This window comes from Mauremys reevesii, linkage group 14 (genome assembly GCF_016161935.1).
Source record: "Mauremys reevesii isolate NIE-2019 linkage group 14, ASM1616193v1, whole genome shotgun sequence".
Taxonomy (NCBI): domain Eukaryota; kingdom Metazoa; phylum Chordata; order Testudines; family Geoemydidae; genus Mauremys; species Mauremys reevesii.
Window position 1 is genome coordinate 8144739 of NC_052636.1, and position 26493 is coordinate 8171231.

The 26493-nt window shown below is 51.9% G+C and overlaps 1 protein-coding gene across 1 annotated transcript in view; it reads right to left on the bottom strand.

Annotated features, from left to right (window-relative positions):
• Nucleotides 1-1799: 1799 nt before the first annotated feature.
• The window catches only part of LOC120381801 (zinc finger protein 850-like), a gene marked incomplete at its 5' end in the record, with an annotated part of 159223 nt that continues 134529 nt past the window's right edge, over nt 1800-26493 (bottom strand). Inside the window, one exon of the mRNA XM_039499935.1 lies at nt 1800-3033. Within this exon, the coding sequence (XP_039355869.1) occupies nt 1966-3033 (1068 nt within the window). The remainder of the gene's footprint in view (nt 3034-26493) is intronic.

Genomic DNA, 26493 nt, shown 5'->3' on the forward strand with positions numbered 1-26493 from the left:
TTAATTTCATTGTCGCTGGTACCAACTTATTCAACAATAATTACAACATATAAACCCATAGGGCAGTTTTCTCTTAATTCCCATTTCCACCCAGTCAGCTTTGTGTGAAGACACATTCTACAATAACCTAGGAGCCTTCCATTTCTGTGAGTTCATTTCTCCCTGGGGCTTCTCCCAGAAGTGTGGGTGGAAGGGCTCTCACATGACGTGGGAAGGCTGCATCATGAGAAAAACCACCTGTGCTCCATTTTCACACTTTCTAATCCTTCAAAGTAGCAGCAGGAGGCAAAGCGATACAAATGCATTAGACGCTAGAGCAAAACTAAGACACCAAACCACAGACTCTGGACTCCGCATTCATGTATCCTGCACTCTGAACTTGGAATCTGATACATTCCCTCATTGGCTACCATCATTTGCCCAGCATGAAAGAGCTTCTTGTCCAACAAGACAGCCAGATTGGGACCCGTAGGCATGGAATGGCTCTGAAGGATTCAGCTGTTTCTCTCTGTGCTTCATGAAACTTTGGATCCAAATGGTAAAAGACAGTTGTTCCCAATTTAATCATGGCGTCCTTCAGGAGTGTGACCAATGCCACTTAACTAGGGAGCAGGTTCTAAAGACAGTTTACCTGAGCCACAGGTCACCGCAGCTTCCATCTCTGGGGTGAAAATCAACCACCAGTACCTGCAATTTCTACTTGAGTTCTTGTCAAACCTTTGACCTTACTTGGAGTAATTTGACACTTTTCTGGTGTAGAATTCTTCACCAACCGCACAACAGATCAGTAATGACAGTGAGGTACAACTCCCCCAACTATGCCCTTTTATTTCTTTAATCTGGTGGCACAGATTTAAATTAGGGACTAAATTCAGGTGCGACTTAGAATCCCTGTAAGACAACAAATGTCAGGTCTCTATTAAAAAGAGGTATCTTTCTGCAGCTATAGCACATTCAACACAGATTTCATTTTCTACACATTTGCAGCATCTCCCAGGGGTGAGCTGATGAGAAATGTCACTTCCATGTTTCCCATCTCTACCTCAGTAGGGATTGTATTTCCCAAATAACAGGCAACAAGCAGCTAATGAGGAAGGAGACCTCTTCAGGAGCCACTTCCTGCAGGGCCTGGGCCACAACTGCTTTGGGAGCCCAATGCCTGGGCACTTTGTTTAGTTACAAGTTATTTACGAGGGAATCCTCTTCCCAGCCCTTTAGAAAAAATACTGACCTAACCAACTGCACAACAGGGGGATTGGGATGGTGATGGGGAAGAAGGGAATCCCTCTGATTTACCCCATCTTCTTCTGTTGTTACAGCAGGTGACATGACATTTTCCCCTAGCCCTGCCCTGTTCCTGCTCTTTCTTATAGTTCAATATATTTTAAGTGAGAAAAATGGTAGCAAAAATATCTGCTCTGCAGCACAACCTGAAGCAACAGCAGAGCAACTGGGAGTGAAACAATTGGTTTCCAAAGGGGGAACTTGATGACTAACAATTGCTTTGAAATGGGGCAACAGTATAACCGTGAAGCTCAGGGTTTGCTTAGGTCAGGTCACGGGGAAAGCTAATGCCAACCCCTGCACCTGGGCTGCATCTGCTCTACAACTATAATTGTCTTTTTACACCAAGATCACTAACTTGAGCAGCCAACGCCATGTACAGCCCTAGTGGATGTCAGGCACAGGTAGTTTTTGCCTCACAGTAGCTGCTTGGGATGAAACCTCTCTCCCACCTGGAGCTGATGAACATTCCTGGCAGGAGGGACGCACACTCCTATGACTCAGAAGGAAAGGAGTTGATAGAAAAGATCACAGGACTGACCCCAAAGAAGGTGAGATACATAAGGCAGAAGCAGGCAATTCATCTGGTGGACCTGAGAGACCACAGTGAAAATGATGCACAGATCACTATGTGAGAATTAGCAAACGTGATTTTTTTTTTAAATCTTTTCCCAGCCCTGATCAAGGCATTTGTAACAGTTCTCCAATGTGGATTTTGCGATGTCTAATAAGGTGTGAGCTCTTTTTGAAGCTTTTCCCGCACTCAGAGCATCCATAAGGTTTCTCACCTGTGTGGATTCTGCTGTGTGCGCTCAGGGTAGAGCTCTGATTGAAGCTTTTCCCGCACTCAGAGCACGTGTAGGGCGTCTCTCCTGTATGGAGTCTCTGATGTGAGATAAGATGTGAACGCTGACTGAAGCTTTTCCCACACTCAGAGCATCCATAAGGTTTCTCACCCATGTGGATTTTCCGATGTCTGATCAGGGTAGAGCTGTGCTTAAAGCTTTTCCTGCACTCAGAGCATGTGTAGGGCATCTCCCCTGTGTGGATTCTACAATGTACAACAAGGTCTGAGCTCCGATTGAAGCTTTTCCCGCATTCAGAGCACGTGTAGGGCGTCTCTCCTGTGTGGATTCTACAATGTACAAGAAGGTCTGAGCTCCGATTGAAGCTTTTCCCGCATTCAGAGCACGTGTAGGGCGTCTCTCCTGAATGGAGTCTCTGATGTGAGATAAGATGTGAACGCTGACTGAAGCTTTTCCCGCACTCAGAGCACGTGTAGGGCGTCTCTCCTGAATGGAGTCTCTGATGTGAGATAAGATGTGAACGCTGACCGAAGCTTTTCCCACACTCAGAGCATCCATAAGGTTTCTCACCCATGTGGATTCTCCAATGTCTGCTCAGGGTAGAGCTGTGCTTAAAGTTTTTCCCGCACTCAGCGCATGTGTAGGGCGTCTCTCCTGTGTGGGTTCTACGATGTGTGATAAGGTTTGAATGCCGACTGAAGCTTTTCCCGCACTGAGAGCATCCATAAGGTTTCTCACCCATGTGGATTCTCCGATGTTTGCTCAGGGTAGAGCTGTGCTTAAAGCTTTTCCCGCACTCAGAGCATGTGTAGGGCGTCTCTCCTGTGTGGATTCTACAATGTACAAGAAGGTCTGAGCTCCGATTGAAGCTTTTCCCGCACTCAGAGCATGTGTAGGGCGTCTCTCCTGAATGGAGTCTCTGATGTGAGATAAGATGTAAACGCTGACCGAAGCTTTTCCCACACTCAGAGCATCCATAAGGTTTCTCACCCATGTGGATTCTCCGATGTCTGCTCAGGGTAGAGCTGTGCTTAAAGCTTTTCCCGCACTCAGAGCATGTGTAGGGCGTCTCTCCTGTGTGGATTCTACAATGTACAAGAAGGTCTGAGCTCCGATTGAAGCTTTTCCCGCACTCAGAGCATGTGTAGGGCGTCTCTCCTGAATGGAGTCTCTGATGTGAGATAAGATGTAAACGCTGACCGAAGCTTTTCCCACACTCAGAGCATCCATAAGGTTTCTCACCCATGTGGATTCTCCGATGTCTGCTCAGGGTAGAGCTGTGCTTAAAGCTTTTCCTGCACTCAGAGCATGTGTAGGGCGTCTCTCCTGTGTGGATTCTACAATGTACAAGAAGGTCTGAGCTCCGATTGAAGCTTTTTCCACACTCATGGCATGTGTAGCGTCTCCCTTCCAAGTGGATTCTGTCGCGGGTTATAAGGTCTGAGTGGCTACTGAAGTTTTCCTCTGGCATCTGCTGAGTCTCACAGGCTTTTGCTTTTTCTGGGAGTGCACAACTCCTGGAAACATTCCCTTTGGGTCTTCCTGATAACGTTCCATGTGGTTCTACTTGCTGAGCATCTTCGTGCTGGGGTTTCTCCTCCTCATTCTCACTCACCATCCCATCACCTGATGGGAGACAGAGAGATCCAGACATAGGTCACTCCCTGTGCCTGAGAGAAAGGAAATCTCAGAGAGAGGAATGGAAAAAGGGATGAACAATCCAAAATGTGTGCAGGAGAGATCAAACCTATCAGGAGCTGATTTTCCCCAGAGGAGAGAGGAAGGGGTCAGTTTTGGTCCACATCTCACCAGAACACTCAAGGGAAAGCGAGACCGGGGAGGAACCTGCTGCAAGGGAAGCCATGAGTGACATCTGCCATAATGATTCCACATCTGCAGGGAACAATCCAGAACTTGCAGAGCTCACAGGGTCTTTGTAGGGCATCCCAAATGTTTCCTGCATTCCCACACAGTTTTTGAGTTGATTTAACCAAGTTCTCACCTGTGAAGGCAGCTCTCGGGAGCACTTCTTTCTCAGAGCCCTGGAGGTCTGGGACCCATGGCTCTTCCCCTCGTTCCAGCTGCGAGATCACATCAGGTTTGGAAACTGGAAACCCTACTCCAGGCAAAGAAAACAAGGGAGGTCAGTGGAATTTGTGGGATACTTGTCACAAAGAATATTCCTTGGTTGTAATCCCTGCTCATTTTTAAGCAGTAGAATACCAAGGCCAGCTTCCTTGGCTCAAAGTGGCAGAAGAGTTAGTACTATTATTATAAATCATCCTCTCTGGCAATATATCCCTTATCAATGGTTGTGGTTGTGAAACCCTCCTTTCTTTATTGTCTTATCTTCATGGTCACCACTTTTACCTTGTTAATCAGTCTGGTTCTCTAATTGTTTCTATCTGCTGTAAAATTCATGTTGCTAGGCATGAGTAAATTACATAGTGGGATATAATTGGTTAGAGAATTATGTTATGATATGTTAGAATCGTCAAGTATCAGGGGGTAGCCGTGTTAGTCTGGATCCACAAAAACAACAAGGAGTCTGGTGGCACCTTAAAGAGTAACAGATTTATTTGGGTATAAGCTTTCGTGGGTAAAAAAACCTCACTTCTTCAGGTGCATGGAGTGAAAGTTACAGCTGCAGGCATTCTATACTGACACATGAGGAGGAGGGAGTTACCTCACAAGCGGAGAACCAGTGTTGACAGGGCCAATTCAATCAGGGTGGATGTAGTCCACTCCCAATAATAGATGAGGAGGTGTCAATTCCAAGAGAGGCGAAGCTGCGTCTATAATGAGCCAGCCACTCCCAGTCCCTATTCAATCCCAGATTAATGGTGTTAAATTTGAAAATGAATTTTAGTTCTGCTGTTTCTCTTCAAAGGCTGTTTCTGAAGTTTTTTTGTTCAAGAATAGTGACTTTGAAATCTGTTCTAGAATGACCAGGGAGATTGAAGTGTTCACCTACTGGCTTTTGTATGTTACCATTCCTGATGTCCGATTTGTGTCCATTTATTCTTTTACCTAGAGACTGTCCGGTTTGGCCAATGTACATGGCAGAGGGGCACTGCTGGCACATGATGGCATATATCACATTAGTAGACGTGCAGGTGAATGAGCCCTTGATGGTGCGGCTGATGTGGTTGGGTCCTCTGAAGGTGTCGCTAGAGTAGATCTGGGGACAGAGTAGGCAACGAGGTTTGCTACAGGGATTGGCTCCTGGGTTGGTGTTTCTGTGGTGTGGTGTGTAGTTGCTGGTGAATATTTGCTTCAGGTTCGGAGGTTGTCTGTAAGCGAGGACCTGGCCTGCCTCCCAAGGTCTGTGAGAGTGAGGGATCGTTTTCCAGGATAGCTTGTAGAACGTTGATAATGCACTGGAGAGGGGCTGTATGTGATGGCCAGTGGTGTTGTATTAGGTGGAGCCTTTGTGGGAGGTGTGGGATTTACCTGAATAGGCCTAAGGAGACAATCCCAGGTCAGATATTTCGCACCCTCATTTTAAGAGACTAATGAGGAACCACAAGCGGGTGGAATACGCCACAGGATTCTGAAAGAAGGAAGTCTGGGGTGGGGTCTAGCAATTAGTTTGCTATGCAGTATCTCAGCAGTTGGATGCATTCATATATTAGAATTATTAATAAATAAGTGATGTAAATCATGAGTATTGAGGCTTGATGCTTAATTATGGACTTCCCAAAGGCCAGGTATGGTTTGGGGCAGCTATTGACATTACTGTAATCAGAGTAAAGGAGCAGATATGGTATATCACCATCCTCTTAGCATAAGAAACCAGAGAAAATAACTCTCCTAGTTACCAGTTTTTCATTTTGTCAGGTCCCCAAGACAGTGTAAACTGAAGCAGGGCCTCCCTTCTGATGGGCTCCCTTGCGCCTTGATCTTTGTTTCCAATGGTGTCCATAGCTTGTAAGTCCGCACCGTGCAAGCCCTTCTTTACTATACTTCTCTGACTCTAATCGTTAGGTGTATTGATCCTTGCCTGTGATTTCAACTATAAATCAAGTTTCTGTGTGTTTCACCCAATTTCATCTCCTCCATTAACTTTGCGTAGCCATGTACAAGGGCAAGCTGTACCCCAATACGTCATCTTGTAGGTGTAAAAATTGTACAGGCTACACCACCAGCCTGTAACATCATCAACAAAGTGCCCATTTGTGCCTGGGTAGGGGCCCTGCTATGGGAGGGAGGATGCAGCAAGGACTCAGGATCGGTGGCCGGGGTCGCTGTGCCTAGAGATGGGGAGGTTATATGGGGAGGGGGGTAATGAGTGAGAGAGGGAGGTCAAGAGTTAAAATAATAATATTTGGGGGGGGGAAATGTATAAAGAAGTGAAACTGAACAGAAATAAAACTAGAGTGGAGGCTCTAAAGCAACAAGGCTTGGGTAGGGATTTGGGGTTAAAGGTCTGGGTTCCCCACAGCTCTAGATCCCCAAACCTCTCCTCCCTCCCACTGACCCACCCAGCCCACTTCCTGGGTGCCCTTCCTCCACACTCCCCTCCCCTTCATCCCATTACTGGCAGCCGGCACCACCTCCTGGCACCTTGGGAGATTCTTGTGTTCCCTCCTCGTCTCTCACAACCTCCTCCCTCCCTGCTGCTTCTTAGCTCTAACCCTGCACACACCCTCCCCATGTCCTGGCACCCCAGAATTAGCTACTCCCCCCTTCTCCTCCCCTCCCATGGCTCTGTTCTCCCTTCACCCGTGGGGTCCTGAATGGGAACATTATACACTCTCCTATCAAAAGAGGAGCTCATCTGACAGTCACACAAGCCATGCATGAGTCACACACCTATTTACTCAATTTAGAATTCTACAGGCAGTATATTTTCCTCTTACAATGAGGAAAAGGCATGAAAGCTACAGTGATTAATGTAGTTATTAATGCAGCCAATAAGGATACATTTAATGCAGTTTTAAAATGACTGACAGCACCAAAAAAAGCACATGTCCAAAAATTATACTAGTAGGTGGGAGATGAGGCAAAAACAGTGGGGGTAAGGAAACTTGTCAAAACTTGTATGACAAATAAAGGTATAAAATTACTACTACTCAGGTTCTTTAGAGACCCCACAGCTTTTAATAACTGAGGGGACAGGACTCCTTACCCAGGAAGACCACCGTCTCATAGTTCTCCTGCATGACATCCCTGTAGAGGGCTCTCTGAGTGGGGTCCAGCAGAGCCCCCTCTCCCTTGGTGAAATACACAGCCACCTCCTCGAAGGTCACCGGCCCCTGAAAGAGCAAGAATCCAACACTCAGTACCTGCTGCCCCACTCACAGCCCCACTATTCACAGAACAGCAGCACCAGGTAAATGGAAGCTCCGGGAGGCACATGTTAACAGAGTCCCACCCCACCTTGCTTAGAGCAGCCAGGAGGAATCAGAGGGTAGAAAGAGAGAATCTGTGTCTCCCACCTGACAGACAGAGGCAGGGTCGTCACATTTATCACATACCCACTAGCCAGAGCTTGATACAGGAGATGGGGCTGTCTCTGGACCCTGCTGGTGGCTCCCTGGTAGGAATCCCAACACTCTCCAAATAAAATATATGGAAGAAAGGGGAAGTCAATAGTAAAGACTATAAGTTAGAAGGTCAGAATTGTAGAAAATTGGTAAGGAAGCTATCAGAAATCAATGATGAATCAATGAAAAATAAGAAGGAAGTTTTTAAAAGTATATTAAGTACAAAATTAATCCTAACAACGGTAGTGGTAAATTACTAGATAGAAATGGCAGAATTATCAAAAATAATGCAGAAGAGGTAAAAGTGTTCAATAAATATTTCTCTCCTGGATTTGGAGAAAAACAAGTGATGTAACTCATATCATAAGATGTTGACGACAACACTTTCCATTCCAACAACAACTCATGAGTATGTTAAACAGCAGGTATTACAGTTAGATGTGTTTAAATCAGCAGGTCCAGATAACAAGAGTTTTGAGAGACCCGGTGGAGAAGCGTGGTGGACTGTTAGTGTTAATTTTCATTAGGACTTGGAACACTGAGGAAATTCCATGAGACTGGAATAAAGCTAATGCTGTGCCAATATTTAAAAAGTGTAAAAGAGATGACCCAGCTAATTACAAGAGTGTTAGTCTAAAATCGATACTGGGCAAGAGAATGGAGCAGCTGATACTGGAGTTCATTAATAACGAATTAAAGGAGGGTAATATAATTAGTACCCATTAACAAAGGTTTAGACACAATAGATTGTCAAACCAACTGGATATCCTTACTGGATGAGATCAAAAGTTTGGTTGCAACTAATAGTATTGATGTAATATACCTAGACTTCTGTAAGGCATATGACTTGGTCCAGCACAATATTTTGACTAGAAAACTAGAAAGATACAAAATACACAGGGCATATATTAAATAGATTAAAAACTGGGATTGTAAATGGGGAACTATGGTCGAGTGGATTTCTTTCCAGGGGCTTCCCACAAGGACTGGTTCTTGGCTCTGTGCTATTTAACATACTTATTAATGACCTGGAAGAGAACATAAAATCATCAGTGATAAAGTTTACAGTTGCCACAAAGATTGGGGGTGGTGGTAACTAATGAAGTGTCAGTAGATTCTGGCTCCAGCACTGGGAGTCTGGGAAGTTGTCCCAGCCCTGGCTGGGGATTATTTCCTGTTCCACAAAGAGGGGAAGTTCCATTCCCAACTCCTGTGCCTTGAAATTAGGCCCTATCTGACACTACACCCCACATTCAGCATAGTGGTAGGAGTATAAAATGATTAGGCCATAATTATTAGGCATTTTGTGCAAGATGCGTCATGTGCAGTGTCATTGGAAAAGTTGTGATTGGCCGAATATGATTATCCTATTTGTGTGCATGGATCATCTATGTTATCTGAAGTTATGGATATTGACTCTGTATCTGAAGAACAAAACATGTCAAACCAATCAGAGCTTTCTTTGATAGGATAACAAGCCTTGTGGATAAGGGAGAAGCGGTGGATGTGGTATACCTAGACTTTAGTAAAGCATTTGATACAGTCTCGCATGATATTCTTATCAATAAACTAGGCAAATACAACTTAGGTGGGGCTACTATAAGGTGGGTGCATAACTGGCTGGATAACCGTACTCAGAGAGTAGTTATTAATGGTTCCCAATCCTGCTGGAAAGGTATCACAAGTGGGGTTCCGCAGGGGTCTGTTTTGGGACCGGCTCTGTTCAATATCTTCATCAACCATTTAGATATTGGCATAGAAAGTACACTTATTAAGTCTGCAGATGATACCAAACTGGGAGGGATTGCAACTGGTTTGGAGGATTTGGATTGCAACAGGGTCATAATTCAAAATGATCTGGACAAATTGGAGAAATGGTCTGAGGTAAACAGGATGAAGTTTAATAAAGACAAATGCAAAGTGCTCCACTTAGGAAGGAACAATCAGTTTCACACATGCAGAATGGGAAGAGACTGTCTAGGAAGGAGTACGGCAGAAAGGGATCTAGGGGTTATAGTGGACCACAAGCTAAGTATGAGTCAACAGTGTGATGCTGTTGCAAAAAAAGCAAACATGATTCTGGGCTGCATTAACAGGTGTGTTGTGAGCAAGACACGAGAAGTCATTCTTCCGCTCTACTCTGCGCTGGTTAGGCCTCGACTGGAGTATTGTGTCCAGTTCTGGGCACTGCATTTCAAGAAAGATGTGGAGAAATTGGAGAGGGTCCAGAGAAGAGCAACAAGAATGATTAAAGGTCTAGAGAACATGACCTATGAACGAAGGCTGAAAGAATTGGGTTTGTTTAGTTTGGAAAGAGAAGACTGAGAGGGGACATGATAGAATTTTTCAGGTAGCTAAAAGGGTGCCATGAGGAGGAGGGAGAAAACATGTTCATCTTCGCCTCTAAGGATAGAACAAGAAGCAATGGGCTTAAACTGCAGCAAAGGGAGGTTTAGGTTGGACATTAGGAAAAAGTTCCTAACTGTCAGGGTGATTAAACACTGGAATAAATTGTCTAGGGAGGTTGTGGAATCTCCAACTCTAGAGATATTTAAGAGCAGGTTACATAAATGTCTATCAGGGATGGTCTAGACAGTATTTGGTCCTGCCACGAGGGCAGGGGACTGGACTCGATGAGCTCTCGAGGCCCCTGCCAGTCGTAGAATCTATGGATCTATGAATAAGAATGGCCATACTGGGTCAGACCAAAGGTCCATCCAACCCAGTATTCTGTCTACCGACAGTGACCAATGCCAGGTGCCCCAGAGGGAGTGAACCTAACAGGTAATGATCAAGTGATCTCTCTCCTGCCATCTATCGCCACCCTCTGACGAACAGAGGCTAGGAACACCATTCCTTACCCATCCTGGCTAATAGCCATTAATGGACTTAACTTAACTCCATGAATTTATCCAGTTCTCTTTTAAACGCTGTTATAGTCCTAGCCTTCAGGATCTCCTCAGGCAAGGAGTTCCACAGGTTGACTGTGTGCTGCATGAAGAAGAACTTCCTTTTATTTGTTTTAAATCTGCCGCCCATTAATTTCATTTGGTGGCCCCTAATTCTTATATTACGTGAACAAGTAAATAACTTTTCCTTATTCACTTTCTCCACCTGAGGAAGCATCTGAGGAACAAAGACTGAACTGGGGGAAGTGTTGGTCCCAGGGTAAAGGGATTTCAAGCTTGTATATTGAAACTTGGTGGACTGCTTCTATCATCAGTAAGGGTGAGAAATTGCTAGTTCAAATTCTATCTAGTACGTTAGCAAATAACCAAAAACTCAGACTAAGCCTAAGTAATCTGCTTTGATCGCTTTGCTATCACTTACTGCTGGGAAATTGACTGTTGTCTTCTCTGTCCTTGAGTGGCTTAAATAAAGCACTCAGGTAGCTTAGTTGGGTGTATGGTGCCACCTGCTGTCGTGTTGGGTGATAACAGGGACTGGAGAGGTTGGCTGAATCTCCGGCCAACCACTGTGAGAAGGGCCAGCCCAGCTTCAGGGTTAGAGGCCACAGCGGTTCCCAGAAGCCCCCCAACAGTGCACCCCCGGGGTGACAACCCATCACACCCTACATTACACAAGTCTCAGAAGCTTTGTCACATCCTGTCCCCTCCCTTTCTCCACCCTAGATAGTTCCTGCCTCCCACCACCTTGAGCAATTCCCACCCTCCTATGCATTTACTGCTCCTCTCCCTCCAAGCAGAACCCACCACCAGCTCCCTGAGTATCCCTTACCTGAGCCAGCTCCAGTGCAGCCATTTCCTTCCCCCTGAGAGGAGGGGATGATCTGGAGAGAAACGTGGACGTTATTCTGTAACCTGCCAGGGCGAGAAGGGCAATGTGAGAAAATTCAGGTGGGGTTTTTGTCCATTCCACAAGCCGATTCCCCCCCAGGATTTTCCCCTGCTAATGGGCATTCTAGGTTCTGCTACACTGTGGAGCACAGAGTGACCGTATCCCAGTACAGGCCTAGCCCCCTCCCACCAGGGTGTAACCCTCTGAGACATGGTGAAACCCTCCCAGCAGCAGAGTCTCTGTGTTACACTTATGTTTGTGGACGATACCAAGCTGGGAGGGTTTGCAAGTGCTTTGGATTATAGGATTAAAATTCAAAATGATCTGGACAAACTGGAGAAATGGTCTGAAGTAAATAGGATGAAATTCAATAAGGACAAATCCCAAGTACTTCACTTAGGAAGGAACAAGCAGTTGCACACATACAAAATGGGAAATGGCTGCCAAGGAAGGAGAACTGCGGAAAGGGATCTGGGGGTCACAGTGCATCATAAGCTAAACATGAGTCAACAGTGTTACACTGTTGCAAAAAAAGCAAGACACGAGAAGTAATTCTTCCGCTCTACTCCGCGCTGATTAGGCCTCAACTGGAATAGTGTGTCCAGTTCTGGGGGCCACATTTCAGGAAAGATGTGGACAAATTGGAGAAAGTCCAGAGAAGAGCAACAAAAATGACTAAAGGTCTAGAGAACATGACCTATGAGGGAAGATTGAAAAAATTGTGTTTGTTTAGTCTGGAGAAAAGAAGACTGAGAGGGGACATGATCACAGTTTACAAGTACACAAAAGGTTCTTACTAGACGACCTCTCAAGGTCCCTTCCAGTTCTGTGATTCTATAAAGCAAAGGCCAGAGAAGAGCAGAATCAAAGGAGTCACTCTGGGGATTCTCCCTGTCACTGTCCCCAAGGCAGCTCTCTCAGGTTTACAAAGCTGTTGGATGCTCCAGCCTTTATCCAGTCTCTCCTGGCAGTGCCCCCTTCATGGGCTGGGCCTAGTTTTAGCCTTTGGGAAGTGTGATCCCGGGGGCTCTGAGACGGGGCCTCCTTGCCTCAGCACATCTTGTTTCTTTCTGTGGCTCCCCAGTGAGTCCCAATGAGTAGATACTCCTCATACAGACTGTGAACATAAGAGTGGCCCACTGCATCAGACCAATGGTCCGTCTAGCTCAGTGGCCAGTGCCAGGTGCTTCAGAGGGAACTAACAGAACAGGTAACCATCAAGTGATCCATCCCCTGTCGCTCATTCCCAGCTTCTGGCAAACAGAGGCTAGAGACACCATCCCTGCCCAGCCTGCCTGTGACACTGGCAGATGAGGTGTTAGCTCTTGGAAAAGCCCCCATGTCTTCACGGAACAGGGACAAACACACAGTGGAATCGGTCTGACTCACCTGTGTTAGTATTGTTAAAAGAGGTATTAGCATTATAAGAACATGTTTAGACTTTACTGAATGCGTGTGATTTGCTGCCAGGGTTAATATCTGACTAGCTGCATTGTGAGCCTCTGTAAATCACCAGACAGGAGAGAGACTTTACCTAGGTGAAGTGCTGACTGGCAACCGAATGCATTACACCCTGCCTGGCAGGAAAGGTTCATCAACACCAGATAGACTATTATGGGATGTTAAAGACAACACAAGACTGTTGTTGTGCTCTTGACTTCCCTCTGGCTGAGTTTGCAGCTCAGAGCACATGGCAGGAAGGGGGTAAAAACCCCCATACAGAAGGAACTGATTATCTGTATGGTGCTTGGACTCTGGGGGGCAAAGTTTCTAGGCATAAGCAAGAGATCCCCAGCTCCTTATTCTTTAGGACTAACCCAGGCTATGTAGAACTTGCTTATTATAGAAGCTTCTGTTACCTTTTGAAATTTAAGACTGTAACTCATCTGCATCTGCTTTAACCTGCCTTAACTTTGTAAACAACTCTGGTTTTAAATAAAATTTAATACAGGTTATGACAGGACTGGCTACAAGTGTTGTCTTTCTTGTGAGATCTCAGATTCAGTTGATCTAAGGAAGTGACTGGTCCTTCGGGACTGGCAGTAACCTGAACATTGCTGTGATTCGTGGGGTCAGGCAGGGGTTCTCAACGAGGGGTCTGGGGCCCCCTGGGAGGCCGTGAGCAGCTTTCAGGGGGCTGCCAAGCAAGGCCGGCATTAGACTCGCTGAGACCCAGGGCAGAAAGCTGAAGTCCCAGCGCATGGGGCTGAAGTCCAGGGCCCTGAGCCCCACCACCAGGGCTGAAGCCAAAGCCTGAGCAATGTAGCTTTGTGGGGGCCCCTGTGGCATGGGGCCGCAGGCAGTTGCCCTGCTTGCTGCCCCCTAATGCCAGCCCTGGCTTTTATATGCAGAAAAACAGTTATTGAGGCCCACGTGGGCCGTGGAGTTTTTATAGCATGTGTGGGGGGAAGGCTCAGAAAGAAAAAGGTTGAGAACCCCTGGAGTAAGGGACCATGTGTCACAAAGGTGAGCTCACCTGCGTGGTGAGATATATGGGATCACCCAAGGGGACTGTCTGTGATTCCATGTTAATGCTGTTACAGAGCCTGGAGCGTTTACACTGGATACTTGGTTGGTGAAATCTCCATACAGACCTCACACCCAATTTGGGGTTTGTTCCCTGCTTCTCACCAGTCTGCCTGAGGCCGGTGCTCGTGCTCTCGAGTCACTGGGGACAGCGCTACAGAGACTAACGGGCACAACGCCACCAGCAGCAATTGGCAGCAATGCAGAACAGGCTTCTCAGGGACACAGTGTGGGCCAAAGGGTCTGTGGTCTCCACCAAGCCCCCGTTCTCCTCCAGGGCACGTCAGCATCCCGGCAACCTTTAAGGGGGGGTCCAGGCTGCCACCCCTTCAGTGATGGATCTGCAGCATAGCATCACCCGCACCCCATGACCCACCTTGTCTCCTGAGACAGAGGTGAGTGACGGAGGGGGCAGAACGGATCCAGGGGGCAGGGAGAGGGATAACAAAACACACCTCCTGGGGTCACCCCTCAGGAAGTGACGGTGACAGGCCTTGTGGTGGCAGTAAAGGGGGAGGGGAGGGAGTGGGAGCAGCACCCTCAAGGGCAATGCTGCCAGTGGGTCTCCCCACCACCTCAGGCATGGGGCTGATAGGGGGCCATTCCCTGGGCCTGGGTGCCTGTGAAGGGCTATAGAAACCCCACACTGGCACAGAAGGGGTTAAACTGCTGCTTTAGTCTGGACTGGCCTGTCAGGACTGGAGCAGGAATTAACAGGAGAGACCTACTCTACTCTGGGGAGGGGTGGGGGCACCCTAGGAAGGGAACAGTCTGTGGAGCATTTCCAGCCCCAAGGAGAGGGCTGGCAGCATTCGGGGCTCTGGCCTTCACTGAGGGGGGGGGGATCCCAGAGCTCAAAGGGGACCAGGTTAAAACTTGTGCTGGGGACCCACTAAACTCTGAAGGGGACTGAGACGCTCCCAGGGCTCTCAGCAGTAAGAGGGCCCAGATCCTGATGGGAGCTGTCCACAGGGCTTTCCCCGTTTCTTTCTTCCATTCCTTTATTTACCCTTGTTTGCCGACAGTCGGCTCTTTTGCTGTTTCACCTGGTGCCCCGAGACGGACGTGCCCCCGGAGCACCCTGGGGCAGGGGCCAATGGGACTCTCAGAGCTGCACCCCAGAAGGCCTGAGGCCCAGCAGTTGGACACCAGTTTGATGGGCTGGATGGCCTCTCCCTGGGGGCTGCCAGCAGCCTGGCACATGGAGTAGACACGGGATGGCCTGGGGAGCAGGAAGCGGGGCAGCGTCCCAGACAGCACAGCGAGAAGGCAAACGGAGAGGGGACATGGGGCACTGCAGTGAACTCAGCACCCGTCCTGAAGGCCATTGGCATAAAGTCATCCTCTCCCTGGCCTAGGGGGGGGTCAGACAGTGACACAGAGATCCCTTGGCAAAGGGTCACTTGGTCTTTGCCAGCAGCTTTCACCTGAGACCTGACAAACCCACCACACCAAACACATCGCTTGGAGGAGGGTCCTGCGAGGTGTCTACAGAAAGCTCAACACTGGTCAAGACTCAGTGACTGAGAGATCAGCATATGGGTCAGGGGCTCTGAGCTGGGGCAGGGGATTGGGGTGCAGGGGGGTGCGGATAGGGGCAGGCCAGAGTGTACAGGGGAGGGGGCCTGTTTGGAGGAGGGGCAGAGCTAGGGCACAGCTGGACCAGGAGCAGAAGGCCCAGCTGGGGCACAGACCATGTCAGAGATTTCTCTCGCTGGCTCTGTTACCACTGCCCATGGCAAACACTTGAAAGAAGGGGAGGCCGAGCTGCAAATGGTGTCAGGAGGAGAGAGACACTTGAAAGCATGACCATTATTCCCATTCCACCGTAACAAAAAGTACAGGAGAGGGGGGCAAAACTTCAGAATCACGCAGCACCTAGGTGGAGAGAGCACTGGACCCAGACTATTCCTGGCTCTGCCACAGGCCTGCTGGGTGACCTTGGGTAAATCATTGCACTTCCCTGTGCCTCCGATTGCAAACTTGTGTGAGACCCACAACTGCCTATAGCGCTGCTAACTCCTCCTGCCAACATCGCTCTGTGCAAAAGCTAGGAAATTCACCTATTAAAACTTTATGAAAGGACGATTTAAGGTTGCCCGAAGCTGTCTGGTGCCCCTCCAGAAGAGAGATCAGCAAAACTCAAACTTGTAATAATCAGGAAATGCAGAGAAAGTACACACCAATGGAATCCTAATTCTGCAATTCACAAAGGCAGCAAAGCCCTGGGAAAGGCAACTTTCAGAAGCAAACAGAAGGGGACAGAGCTTACCTTTGCTAAGGCAGAATGTGGTTTCAGGTGAGCTGCGCTGTACAGGAGCTACCGACACCTGTTCTACACTCAGATACTGGGCCTGCTCCCCAGAAACAGCCGCACACTTGGTCAATTGAACAGCCCTTCACCCCTTTTTACAACTCTTTCATCCTTACTCACAGAAGTTCCAGTTAACAGTCTCCATTCACTCACCCATCGTGAAGCACACAGACTGCTCTCACATCCCATCTCACTGCTGACCATTCCCATGGCAAACAGTCCCGTTTCCTCCTGACAACATGCACCGCTCAGTGCGGAAACGAGACAGACTGGAAGCTCCAGGTACACATGCACCTCTCTCCTTTCATCGCACAATGGGGGACTCAGACCCAGATCTTCTCATATCACAATCACACCTCCACCAAATTGCTTTAACTAACACCTCTACCAATCAGTGCGGTCCTTGCCCCAAAGAGCTCACAATCCAAGTAGACAATGGGTAGGAGGAAAGCACAGAGGGGCTGTGACTTCCCCCAGGTCACCAAGCAGGTCAGGGACAGAGCCAGGAACAGACCCCGGTAACGCCAGAGCCCCGTCACCCGCAGCTTGGAAAGGTCCCCAGACCCCTTTGTATTAGGCTGCACGAAGAGGTGGTTTCTCCATGGATGCACAGGCTGTCTCGGCAGGCAGCTCAGCTGAGGTCCCTGCACACAGCTGGGCGTGTGGGTGATGGGTCAGGAGAAGTCAGTGTCCCCATCCCCCCACAAGCCTTCAAACTGGGACATGGTGCACCAGTACCAATCAGAGTGCACTAGTGTAAATTCTGTCTGTACTAAGGGTTTGCACCAGTGCGTAAAACACCAGGGTGGCAGAGACCTTCAGAAACAGCAGTACGGTGGCACTAGAACCTATTTCTAGCTCGGTCACAGACAGCCTGGGTGACCTTGGACACGTCAATGTTTCTCCTCCCAACTTCAGTCTCTTTACCCAGCTGCCACTCACTGGGGTCTCCTCTCTCTCCAGAGCTGCTCACCACTACAGTCTGTGTGGGTGTCCCCAGAGCTAAGGCAGGTCAGCTCGGGAATAGTCTTACAAGGGGGCTGGGGAGTCTCTGTCCCTGGAAGTTTTTAGGAACAGGCAGGACAGAGATAATCTACAGAGACCGGATCCTGCCTCAGCAGGGGGAGCGGGACAGGGACATGGCAGCTGAAGGCACTAGGCTGCCCTACAATAGATACGTATGAAAACAAATCACACAGAATAAAACCCACCACAACATAACGTCAGGCAATTCAGGGAAAACCAACCCCCCCCCCCCCCCACACGGGGAGGCAGGTGTCGATCAGGATAAGATCCGAGCGTTTCCCACCAGGGTCTGACCGAGGAGCGGGGAAAAGCGGCGCCGTTGGCCCCCAAGGCCCGCCCGCGGGGACCCGGGCACAGGGGTCGATCCGGGCGGTGGCTCGCGCGGTCCCGTTAACGAGGCGGGGCCCAGCGCTCGGCCCGGTCCGGCGGCAGCAGCGAAGGCGGGAGAACGGGCGGGGGTTGGGATGTTTTATATCCGGGTCTGAGAGTTGGGGGGGAAAACGGGTCACAGACTCCGCACCCGGCAGCGGGGAGACAAACCCCCAGCGCGGGGTGAGGGCCCCCGGGGGGGATTTTACGGGACGCTCCAGCGCACGCGGGCGGTGACGGTTCCCCCCCATCACACGGGCCGCAGGGAGCCAGGAGGTGCGACACACGGACACACGACAGAAACAGCCCCCGCTCCGGATTCGCTACTTCGGCTGCACTGAGCATGCGCAGCCGAACGGAGCATGCGCAGTAACCGCCGCTCTCTGCCCTCACCGCTCCCGGCGCTTCGCTGCCCGCTCCGCGGGGGGGTGAAAAGCCCCGGGGGGCAAATCGCAGCGGGAGGGGCTGCCAGGGGCAGAAATTCACTGGCCGGGGTCGAGCTGCTGCAGGGGCGGCGGGGAGGGGCCGGGGCGCTGCCAGACCCTGTGCGGGACAAACCCCGTTTGGGGAACAGGGGCCTCGGGCCGAGCCCCGCTGCGCGCGCAGATCCGGGGCCGGGCGGGGGCACCGGCTGTCTCGGTTCTGCCGCATGTCAGCCCGGGGCGGGTTCCCGGGGCTCCAGGCACCCACCCCGCCTGTCCGAGCCCCGACCCGCAGCGCCGCTCGGTCTGTGCCAGCGCTGCGGGGCGGCCCCTGCTCCGGCCGGGAGCCCGAGTGCGGGACACACCGGCCAGACCCCCCCGCGCCCCCGGCTCTGCCTCCGCCCCGGGACTGTGAGGGGTATTTATGGTGTAAGTCATGGCCGGGTCATGGCCAATGAGCTTTTGGTTTTTGCCCGTGATCTGTTCATGACATTTACTAAAAATACCTGGGATTAAATCTTCACCTTCCTCATTATCGATCACATAAATCGAAACGCCTCCACCTGCAAGTGGATTTAGCCCAGGACCCTCAGAGTCAGCAGCTGTTACGCCCCCACTGAGCTCTCTGGTCAGGTGTCCTAGCGCTGGAAGCCTCCTGTTTAGATCCTAAAATAGCGTTTTTGCACCAGGGGGGCTGAAATTTTGGACCAGACATTGTAGCTCCACCGTTATTTTACTGAATTGTTTCAAAACAGCAAGTCAAGAAAGTCTCCTAAGTGCCAGGCTCTCTGCCATGGAAACAGCTGCCTCTGCTCTGCAGGAGTCTGTGCGTTCCACACAGCAACATACACACCTGCTCCGCACTGAAGGGGTCAGACAGTGACAGGGTTGGTAACACAAATACTTCAGACTATTAACTCCAGGTCCCTTCCTTTCTTTAACCCAGGATGTGCCTGTCAACTGGTAACCATGGTGTTATCTTCACCTTAAAATACCTCTCAGTACATTCAGCAAAGAATCCTGTGGCACCTTATAGACTAACAGACGTTGTGCAGCATGAGCTTTCGTGGGTGAATACCCACTTCTTCAGATGCAAGCATCTGTTAGTCTATAAGGTGCCACAGGATTCTTTGCTGCTTCTACAGAACCAGACTAACACGGCTACCCCTCTGATACTCTCAGTACATTTTCAGCGAGCCTTCCACCCCCTGCCCTCCCTGCAGCCAGCCCCTGCCTCCAGCCAGCCCCGCACCCCATGCCCGGCCCGCAGCCAGCCCCTGTCTGCAGCCAGCCCTGCACCCCCTGCCCTGCCCGCAGCCAGCCCCTGTCTGCAGCCAGCCCTGCACCCCATGCCCTGCCTGCAGCCAGCCCTGCACCCCATGCCCTGCCCGCAGCCAGCCCGTCTGCAGCCAGCCCCGCACCCCCTGCCCTGCCCGCAGCCAGCCCGTCTGCAGCCAGCCCCGCACCCCCTGCCCTGCCTGCAGCCAGCCCTTCACCCTCTGCCCTGCCCGCACCAGCTGCGTCCTCCCTGCCCTGCCTGCAGCCAGCTCCACACCCCCTGTCCACAGCCAGCCCCGTCCACCCCCCCTGCCCTGGCTCCAGCTAACTCCTGCTGCACCCCCCTGTGGCCCCGCCCAAAGCCAGCCAGCCCCCACACCCCCAGCCCGGCCCCCCCTGCCCGGTCGCCCGCCAACTCCTGCCACACCCGCCTGCCTGAAGCCAGCCAGTCCCGCACTCCTCTGTCTCCAGCCCTGCCAACCCCTGATGCACCCCCCTTGCGTCCCTGCCTGAAGCCAGCCAGCCTGCCCCACACACCCCTGTCTCCAGCCAGCCCCACACCCCATGCCCTCCCTGCAGCCAGACCCTACCTCCAATCAGCCCCTGCCCTGCCTCCAGCCAGCCCCATGGCCACTGGTGCCCTGCAGTTCCCAGGGCAGTAACCCTGCACACCTGCTTCAATGAGGGGGGCAGGGAGCAGCTGGGACCCCACATGGTCACACCCTAGGGTGACCAGACAGCGAGTGTGAAAAATCGGGACAGGGAGTGGGGGGTAATAGGATCCTAGATAAGAAAAAGACCCCAAAATTGGGACATCTGGTCACCCTAGCACACCCCCAGGACTCCTGGGTTCCATTGCTGGGTTTCCTATTGGTTCCACTGCTGGTTGTTTTCCTTTTCCTGGGGGACTCTGGGCAAGTTGCTCCCCGCTCTAGGGCTCCGTCCCCAGCAGGCAAATGGGGATTTCGTACCTTCCCGCTATTGGAAAGTGCTGGAGCGCACTGCCCAGGAGGAGGAGTGTTTGGCTCTGGGGTTTCACTTCAGCCCAGTCTAGAGAGACGGGCCCAGCCATGGGTTTGGCTCAAGAAGACCAAGTCTCCAATTTGTTAAGGGCGTTTTGAATTCCGATTCTGTGCTCCAAAGTGCTTGGTGTCAGTTGCACATTTTAGAAGCAGGCTCTCCACTCCATTTTCCAAATCATTCATGAAACTATTGAATAGCACCGGACCCCGGACTGATCCCTGCCAGACCCACTAGGTGCCCCCTCTCCATTGGGCAGCCAAACATGGAGAAGGGCCCTTGGAGTCTGGGCTTTCAACCAGCTCTGCACCCACATGACACTGATTGCAGCTGGACCGCATTTCCCTGGTTTGCTTGTGAGAATGTCCTGCGGGACTGTGTCAAAAGCCTTAGTAACCCCGAGATAGATCCCATTTACTGTTTACCCACCTCCACTAGGCCCAGAACCCTGCCAAAGAAGGAAAGAGGATGGGTTTGGGATGATTTGTTCTTGACAAATCCATGCTCACTCGTCCTAAGAATCAAATTCTCCTGTAGGTGCTGCTGACAAACTGAGTGTTTACGAATGTATTCCAGTATCTCCCCAGCTATGGAAGTGAGGCTGGCTAGTCTGCAAGTCCCAGGAGTCTCTTTGTTCCCCTTTGAAAGATAGGTCCTGTCTTGTTCATGGATGGGAAGATGTTCTTTTTCAGGGATCTCAGACGAGAACTGGGGCACAACACCTGGTTTGTTAAGGCCCCAAAAATGGAGGCAGGAACCTCTTCTCTCCTGCTGGCAAAGAACCCCAGGTACCGAAAAGACAGAGACTCACATCCCTGAATGGGCTTTAGAAAAGGCAGTGGTTAAAAAATTTGGGCCCGACCATTTCTTGTTTCCACAGACTAGACATTTTAGCAAACTTTAGAATTCCTTGGTGCTAAACACCGTGAAACTCCCCTTTCTCCTTCACAGAGGGCTTTATCGCCCCTTATCTCACTCAGGCTCACGACTGCCCAGAGCTCGAGAATTGTCCCTGTTCCCATTGGATAGATGGGGAGGAGCCTGAGGTCCAGAGAAGGGAAATGACCTACCCAAGGGCCTACACAGCAAGGCAGTGGCAGAGCCAGAAAGAGAAGCCACCAGTTCCGACTCCTGTTCTAACAAACAGCAAACCCCCAGAGGCAGGGATGGAGCCCAGGAATCGAGATGGTGGGAAATTTCATTGAAACCATTTCTGTCAGAAAATCCCATTCAGACTAAACCAGTTTGTTTCTCGAAATCATAACAAGTGGGATGAAAATTCTTTGCAAAAAGATTTTGTTGCAAAACAAAAGCATCTCCTGTTTGTCACAGTGTGTTAGATTGTCTCGTCACACACAAAGAGGAGACACTTCGATCTCAAAAATTAGATAAGATGCTTCAATCTGAGTTAAGTCGTTGCTGCTCTTAACAATTTAAAAATAAAAAATACAAATAAAATAGACTTTCAGCTATTCTATTATGTCATAATCTGCTCTGAGTAAACGTGATAGGACACCTCATATTATGCACTACTCCTAGTGACACTCTCCAATGGATCCCCATCCTTCACCCACCATGAGGTAGGTAGGAGAAGATCATTATTATCCCTACTTGAAAGAGGGAGAAGCTGAGGCTGAGAAAGGAGAATTGACTTGTCTAAGGTCACACAGCCAGTCAGTGGCAGAGTTGGGAATAGGACCCAAGAGCCCTGATTTTCAAACTAACCTTGAATTTCAGACATTGAATGACCTGAATAAAGTGCTCTCTGATGAGCTCCAGACCAACAACAGTGCACAGGAATTATTCAGCAAGTATTTGAGGAGAACTGCAATGTTAGAGAGAATCATGAACAACTCAGAGACCATTAATGTAGAGAAGCAGCAAAATTTGTCAAACATAGAACTGGTTCTGACTTATTTCCTTGGTCTTAAAAGAGACCAACAAGGACCTGAGTCTCCTCCCTGTCAGTAACCCCCTGCTCAGCCCATCAGGGTAGAGACTGAGGAAGGGAGGCTGAGGGTTCTCACCAGAGAGCCCAAAGGATGGCCCAGGTCGCTGGTGGGGATCAAACAAAATTCAGAATAAAATTCGGCCTCCTTAAGCTCGTGTTTTCCATGCCTAGAATTCAACTCTCACCAGATGGATCAGACTGAACAGGTTTCAAACCTCGAGGAGGCTCTTACCTTCCAAACAGGGACATCTGTTTTCTATTAAAATCACTAAAAGGGAAGGAGAAAACTTAAAAAGGTTCCTCCTGGCGCTCACGTCTGTGAACCCGAATACTCCCTCAGTCCTCAAAGAGAGACCTGGAGAAGGAGACTTGCTGCAGTAAAGCCACAGGGGTCTCTGAGGTTTCCCTGGCCCCTCGCCCCTGTCCTGCCTGGCTGATGTCAGCATCTCTCTGTGAGGTCACCACCTCCCCACCACCTTGGACCAATAGTCTGAGGTCCTGCCAAAGGCCTTTGTGATGTCACTGCCACACCCCTCCCTTGCTGGGCTAATGTCCTGCCCCTGGCCTGTCACTTTGGAGGTTTGAGCTACTCCCTGGGGATCACCCCACTAAAGGAGCGTTCGTTCTAGGCAGAACTGACACCAACTTGTCTGGGGTGTTCCCTGAAGCAGAGCACAAGTTTGAAATACAGGCAGCATAGAGCCAATATTCATAACGTTAACTACAAAAATGATACACATCTAGAGATAGCATCATTATAATCAGCCAATCAGAACCACTCCATAGACCTCTTACATGACAACCTTTCTACAATATTGGCTGCAAATATAGAACAACAGTCACAATGGTGATCTATACAGTTACAGATTATGTCAATAACATTACAAGAGGTGACACGGCATCAGTGAGACTGATACTGGAATACTGCCTCCAGTTTTGGTGTCCTCATGTGAAAAAGATGTTGTGAAATTGGAGCTGGGGCAGCAAAGAGCCACCAAATGTTCTGAGGGCCGGAGAAAAATGCCTTCTAGGGAGCTATGGAAAGAGCTCAACCTGTTTAGCTGATCAAAAGAAGATTGAAAGGTGACTTCATTGAAGTGTTGAAGTGCCTTAATGGAGAGAAATTATTGGGTATTAAAGGCCTCTTTAATCGAGCAGAGAAAGGCCTAACAAGACCCAATGGCTGGAAGATGAAAAGAGACAAATTCATATTACAACAAAGGCACAAATATTCAACAGCGAGGATGATTCACCACAGGAACAAGCTACCAAGGAAAGTGGTGGATTCTCCATCTCTTGATGTCATTTAATGAAGACTAGATGCCTTTCTGGAATGTGTTTGCCTCAAAAGTAGCTATGGTGTCCTACAGGAGGCCTGTGATATGCAGGGGGTCAGATTAGATGCTCTAATGGTCTCTTCTGGCCATGAAGTCGACTAATTTCTGAAAAACTGAGTGTAGCATTGGGAGCAGCGTCTGATGTTTCCCTGTCTAGCCGGCTTGCTGCCTAGAACAAACGCTCCTTGAGTGGGGTGATCCACAGGCAGTAGCTCAGTGCGGACACGCGGGCTCTGGGAGGGAGTTGGGGGTCGGGAGAGTTGCAGGCTATGGGGAGGTTGAGTGAGGGGTGCAGGCTCTGAGCTGGGGCAGGGGATGGGGAGCAGGGGAGTGCAGACACACAGGCTCAGGGAGTTGGGGGCGGGAGGGTTGCAGGCTATGGGGAGGTTGAGTGAGGGGTGCAGGCTCTGAGCTGGGGCAGGGATGGGGGCAGGGGAGTGCAGACACACAGGCTCGGGGAGTTGGGGGCGGGAGGGTTGCAGGCTATGGGGAGGTTGAGTGAGGGGTGCAGGCTCTGAGCTGGGGCAGGGATGGGGTGCAGGGGTGGTGCAGACATGCGGGCTCTGGGAGGAGTTGGGGGCGGGAGGGTTGCAGGCTATGGGGAGGTTGAGAGAGGGTGCAGGCTCTGAGCTGGGGCAGGGGATTGCGGTGCAGGGGGGTGCGGACATGCGGGCTCTGAGAGGGAGTTAGGGGGCGGGAGGGTTGCAGGCTCTGGGGAGGTTGAGTGAGGGGGGCAGGCTCTGAGCTGGGGCAGGGATGGGGGTGCAGAGGGGTGCGGACACGCGGGCTCGGGGGGAGTTGGAGGGCGGGAGGGTTGCAGGCTATGGGGAGGTTGAGGAGGGGGCAGGCTCTGAGCTGGGGCAGGGGCTTGTGGTGCAGGGGTGCGCACACGCTGGCTCTGAGAGGGAGTTCGGGGGCGGGAGGGTTGCAGGCTATGGGGAGGTTGAGTGAGGGGGGCAGGCTCTGAGCTGGGGCAGGGATGGGGTGCAGGGGGTGGACACGCGGGCCGGGGGAGTTGGGGGTTGCAGGCTATGGGGAGGTTGAGTGAGGGGTGCAGGCTCTGAGCTGGGGCAGGGATGGGGTGCAGGGGGTGCGGACACGCGGGCTGGGGAGTTGGGGCGGGAGGGGTGCAGGCTATGGGGAGGTTGAGTGAGGGGTGCAGGCTCTGAGCTGGGGCAGGGATGGGGTGCAGGGGTGCGGACACGCGGGCTCGGGAGGAGTTGGGGCGGGAGGGTTGCAGGCTATGGGGAGGTTGAGTGAGGGGTGCAGGCTCTGAGCTGGGGCAGGGATGGGGTGCAGGGGTGCGGACACGCGGGCTCGGGAGGGAGTTGGGGCGGGAGGGTTGCAGGCTATGGGAGGTTGAGTGAGGGGGCAGGCTCTGAGCTGGGGCAGGGATGGGGGTGCAGGGGAGTTGGGAGGCAGGGAGGGTTGCAGGCTATGGGGAGGGTGAGTGAGGGGGCAGGCTCTGAGCTGGGGCAGGGATGGGGTGCAGGGGTGCGGACACGCGGGCTGGGGGAGTTGGGGGCGGGAGGGTTGCAGGCTATGGGGAGGTTGAGTGAGGGGGCAGGCTCTGAGCTGGGGCAGGGATGGGGGTACTGGAGGGGGTGCAGACACGCGGGCTCTGGGAGGAGTTGGGGGTGGGAGGGTTGCAGGCTATGGGGAGGTTGAGTGAGGGGGCAGGCTCTGAGCTGGGGCAGGGATGGGGTGCAGGGGTGTGGACACGCGGGCTCGGGGGAGGGAGTTGGGGGCGGGAGGGTTGCAGGCTATGGGGAGGTTGAGTGAGGGGCAGGCTCTGAGCTGGGGCAGGGGATGGGGGTGCAGGGGGTGCGGACACACGGGCTCGGGGAGTTGGAGGGCAGGAGGGTTTCAGGCTATGGGGAGGTTGAGTGAGGGGGCAGGCTCTGAGCTGGGGCAGGAGATGGGGTGCAGGGGTGCGGACACGCGGCTCGGGGGAGTTGGGGGCGGGGGTTGCAGGCTATGGGGAGGGTGAGTGAGGGGTGCAGGCTCTGAGCTGGGGCAGGGATGGGGTGCAGGGGGCAGACACGCGGGGGGGAGTAGGGGCGGGAGGGTGCAGGCTATGGGGAGGTTGAGTGAGGGGGCAGGCTCTGAGCTGGGGCAGGGATGGGGTGCAGGGGTGCGGACACGCGGGCTGGGGAGTTGGCAGCTCGGCGCTGCACCAGGGAAGGGGCTGCGGGGTTTCACACGGACACAGACACTTTCCCACAGTCCCGGGGCGGAGGCAGAGCCGGGGGCGGGGGTCTGGCCGGTGTGTCCTGCACTCGGGCTCCCGGCCGGAGCAGGGGCCGCCCCGCAGCGCTGGCACAGACCGAGCGGCGCTGCGGGGTCGGGGCTCGGACAGGCGGGGGGGGGGGCGGTGCCTGGAGCCCCGGGAATCCGCCCCCGGCTGACACGCGGCAGAACCGAGACAGCCGGTGCCCCCGCCCGGCCCCCGGATCTGCGCGCGCAGCGGGGGCTCGGCCCGAGGGGCCCCTGTTCCCCAAACGGGGTTTGTCCCACAGGGTCTGGCAGCGGCTCCCCATTGCCCCCGGCCCCTCCCCCGCCGCCCCCTGCAGCAGCTCCACCCCCCCCCCTCCCCGGCCAGTGAATGTCTGCCCCGCTCAGCCCCTGGCAGCCCCTCCCCCCCGCTGCGATTTGCCCCCCGGGGCTTTTCACCCCCCCGCGGAGCGGGCCGCGAAGCGCCGGGAGCGGTGAGGGCAGAGAGCGGGCAGCGGCGACAGCGGCGGTTACTGCGCATGCTCCGTTCGGCTGCGCATGCTCAGTGCAGCCCAAGTAGCGAATCCGAAGCGGGGGCTGTTTCTGTCGTTACACCGGCCCCGTCACGTGACTCCTCCCCCGCCCCCCCCCGCGGGTAA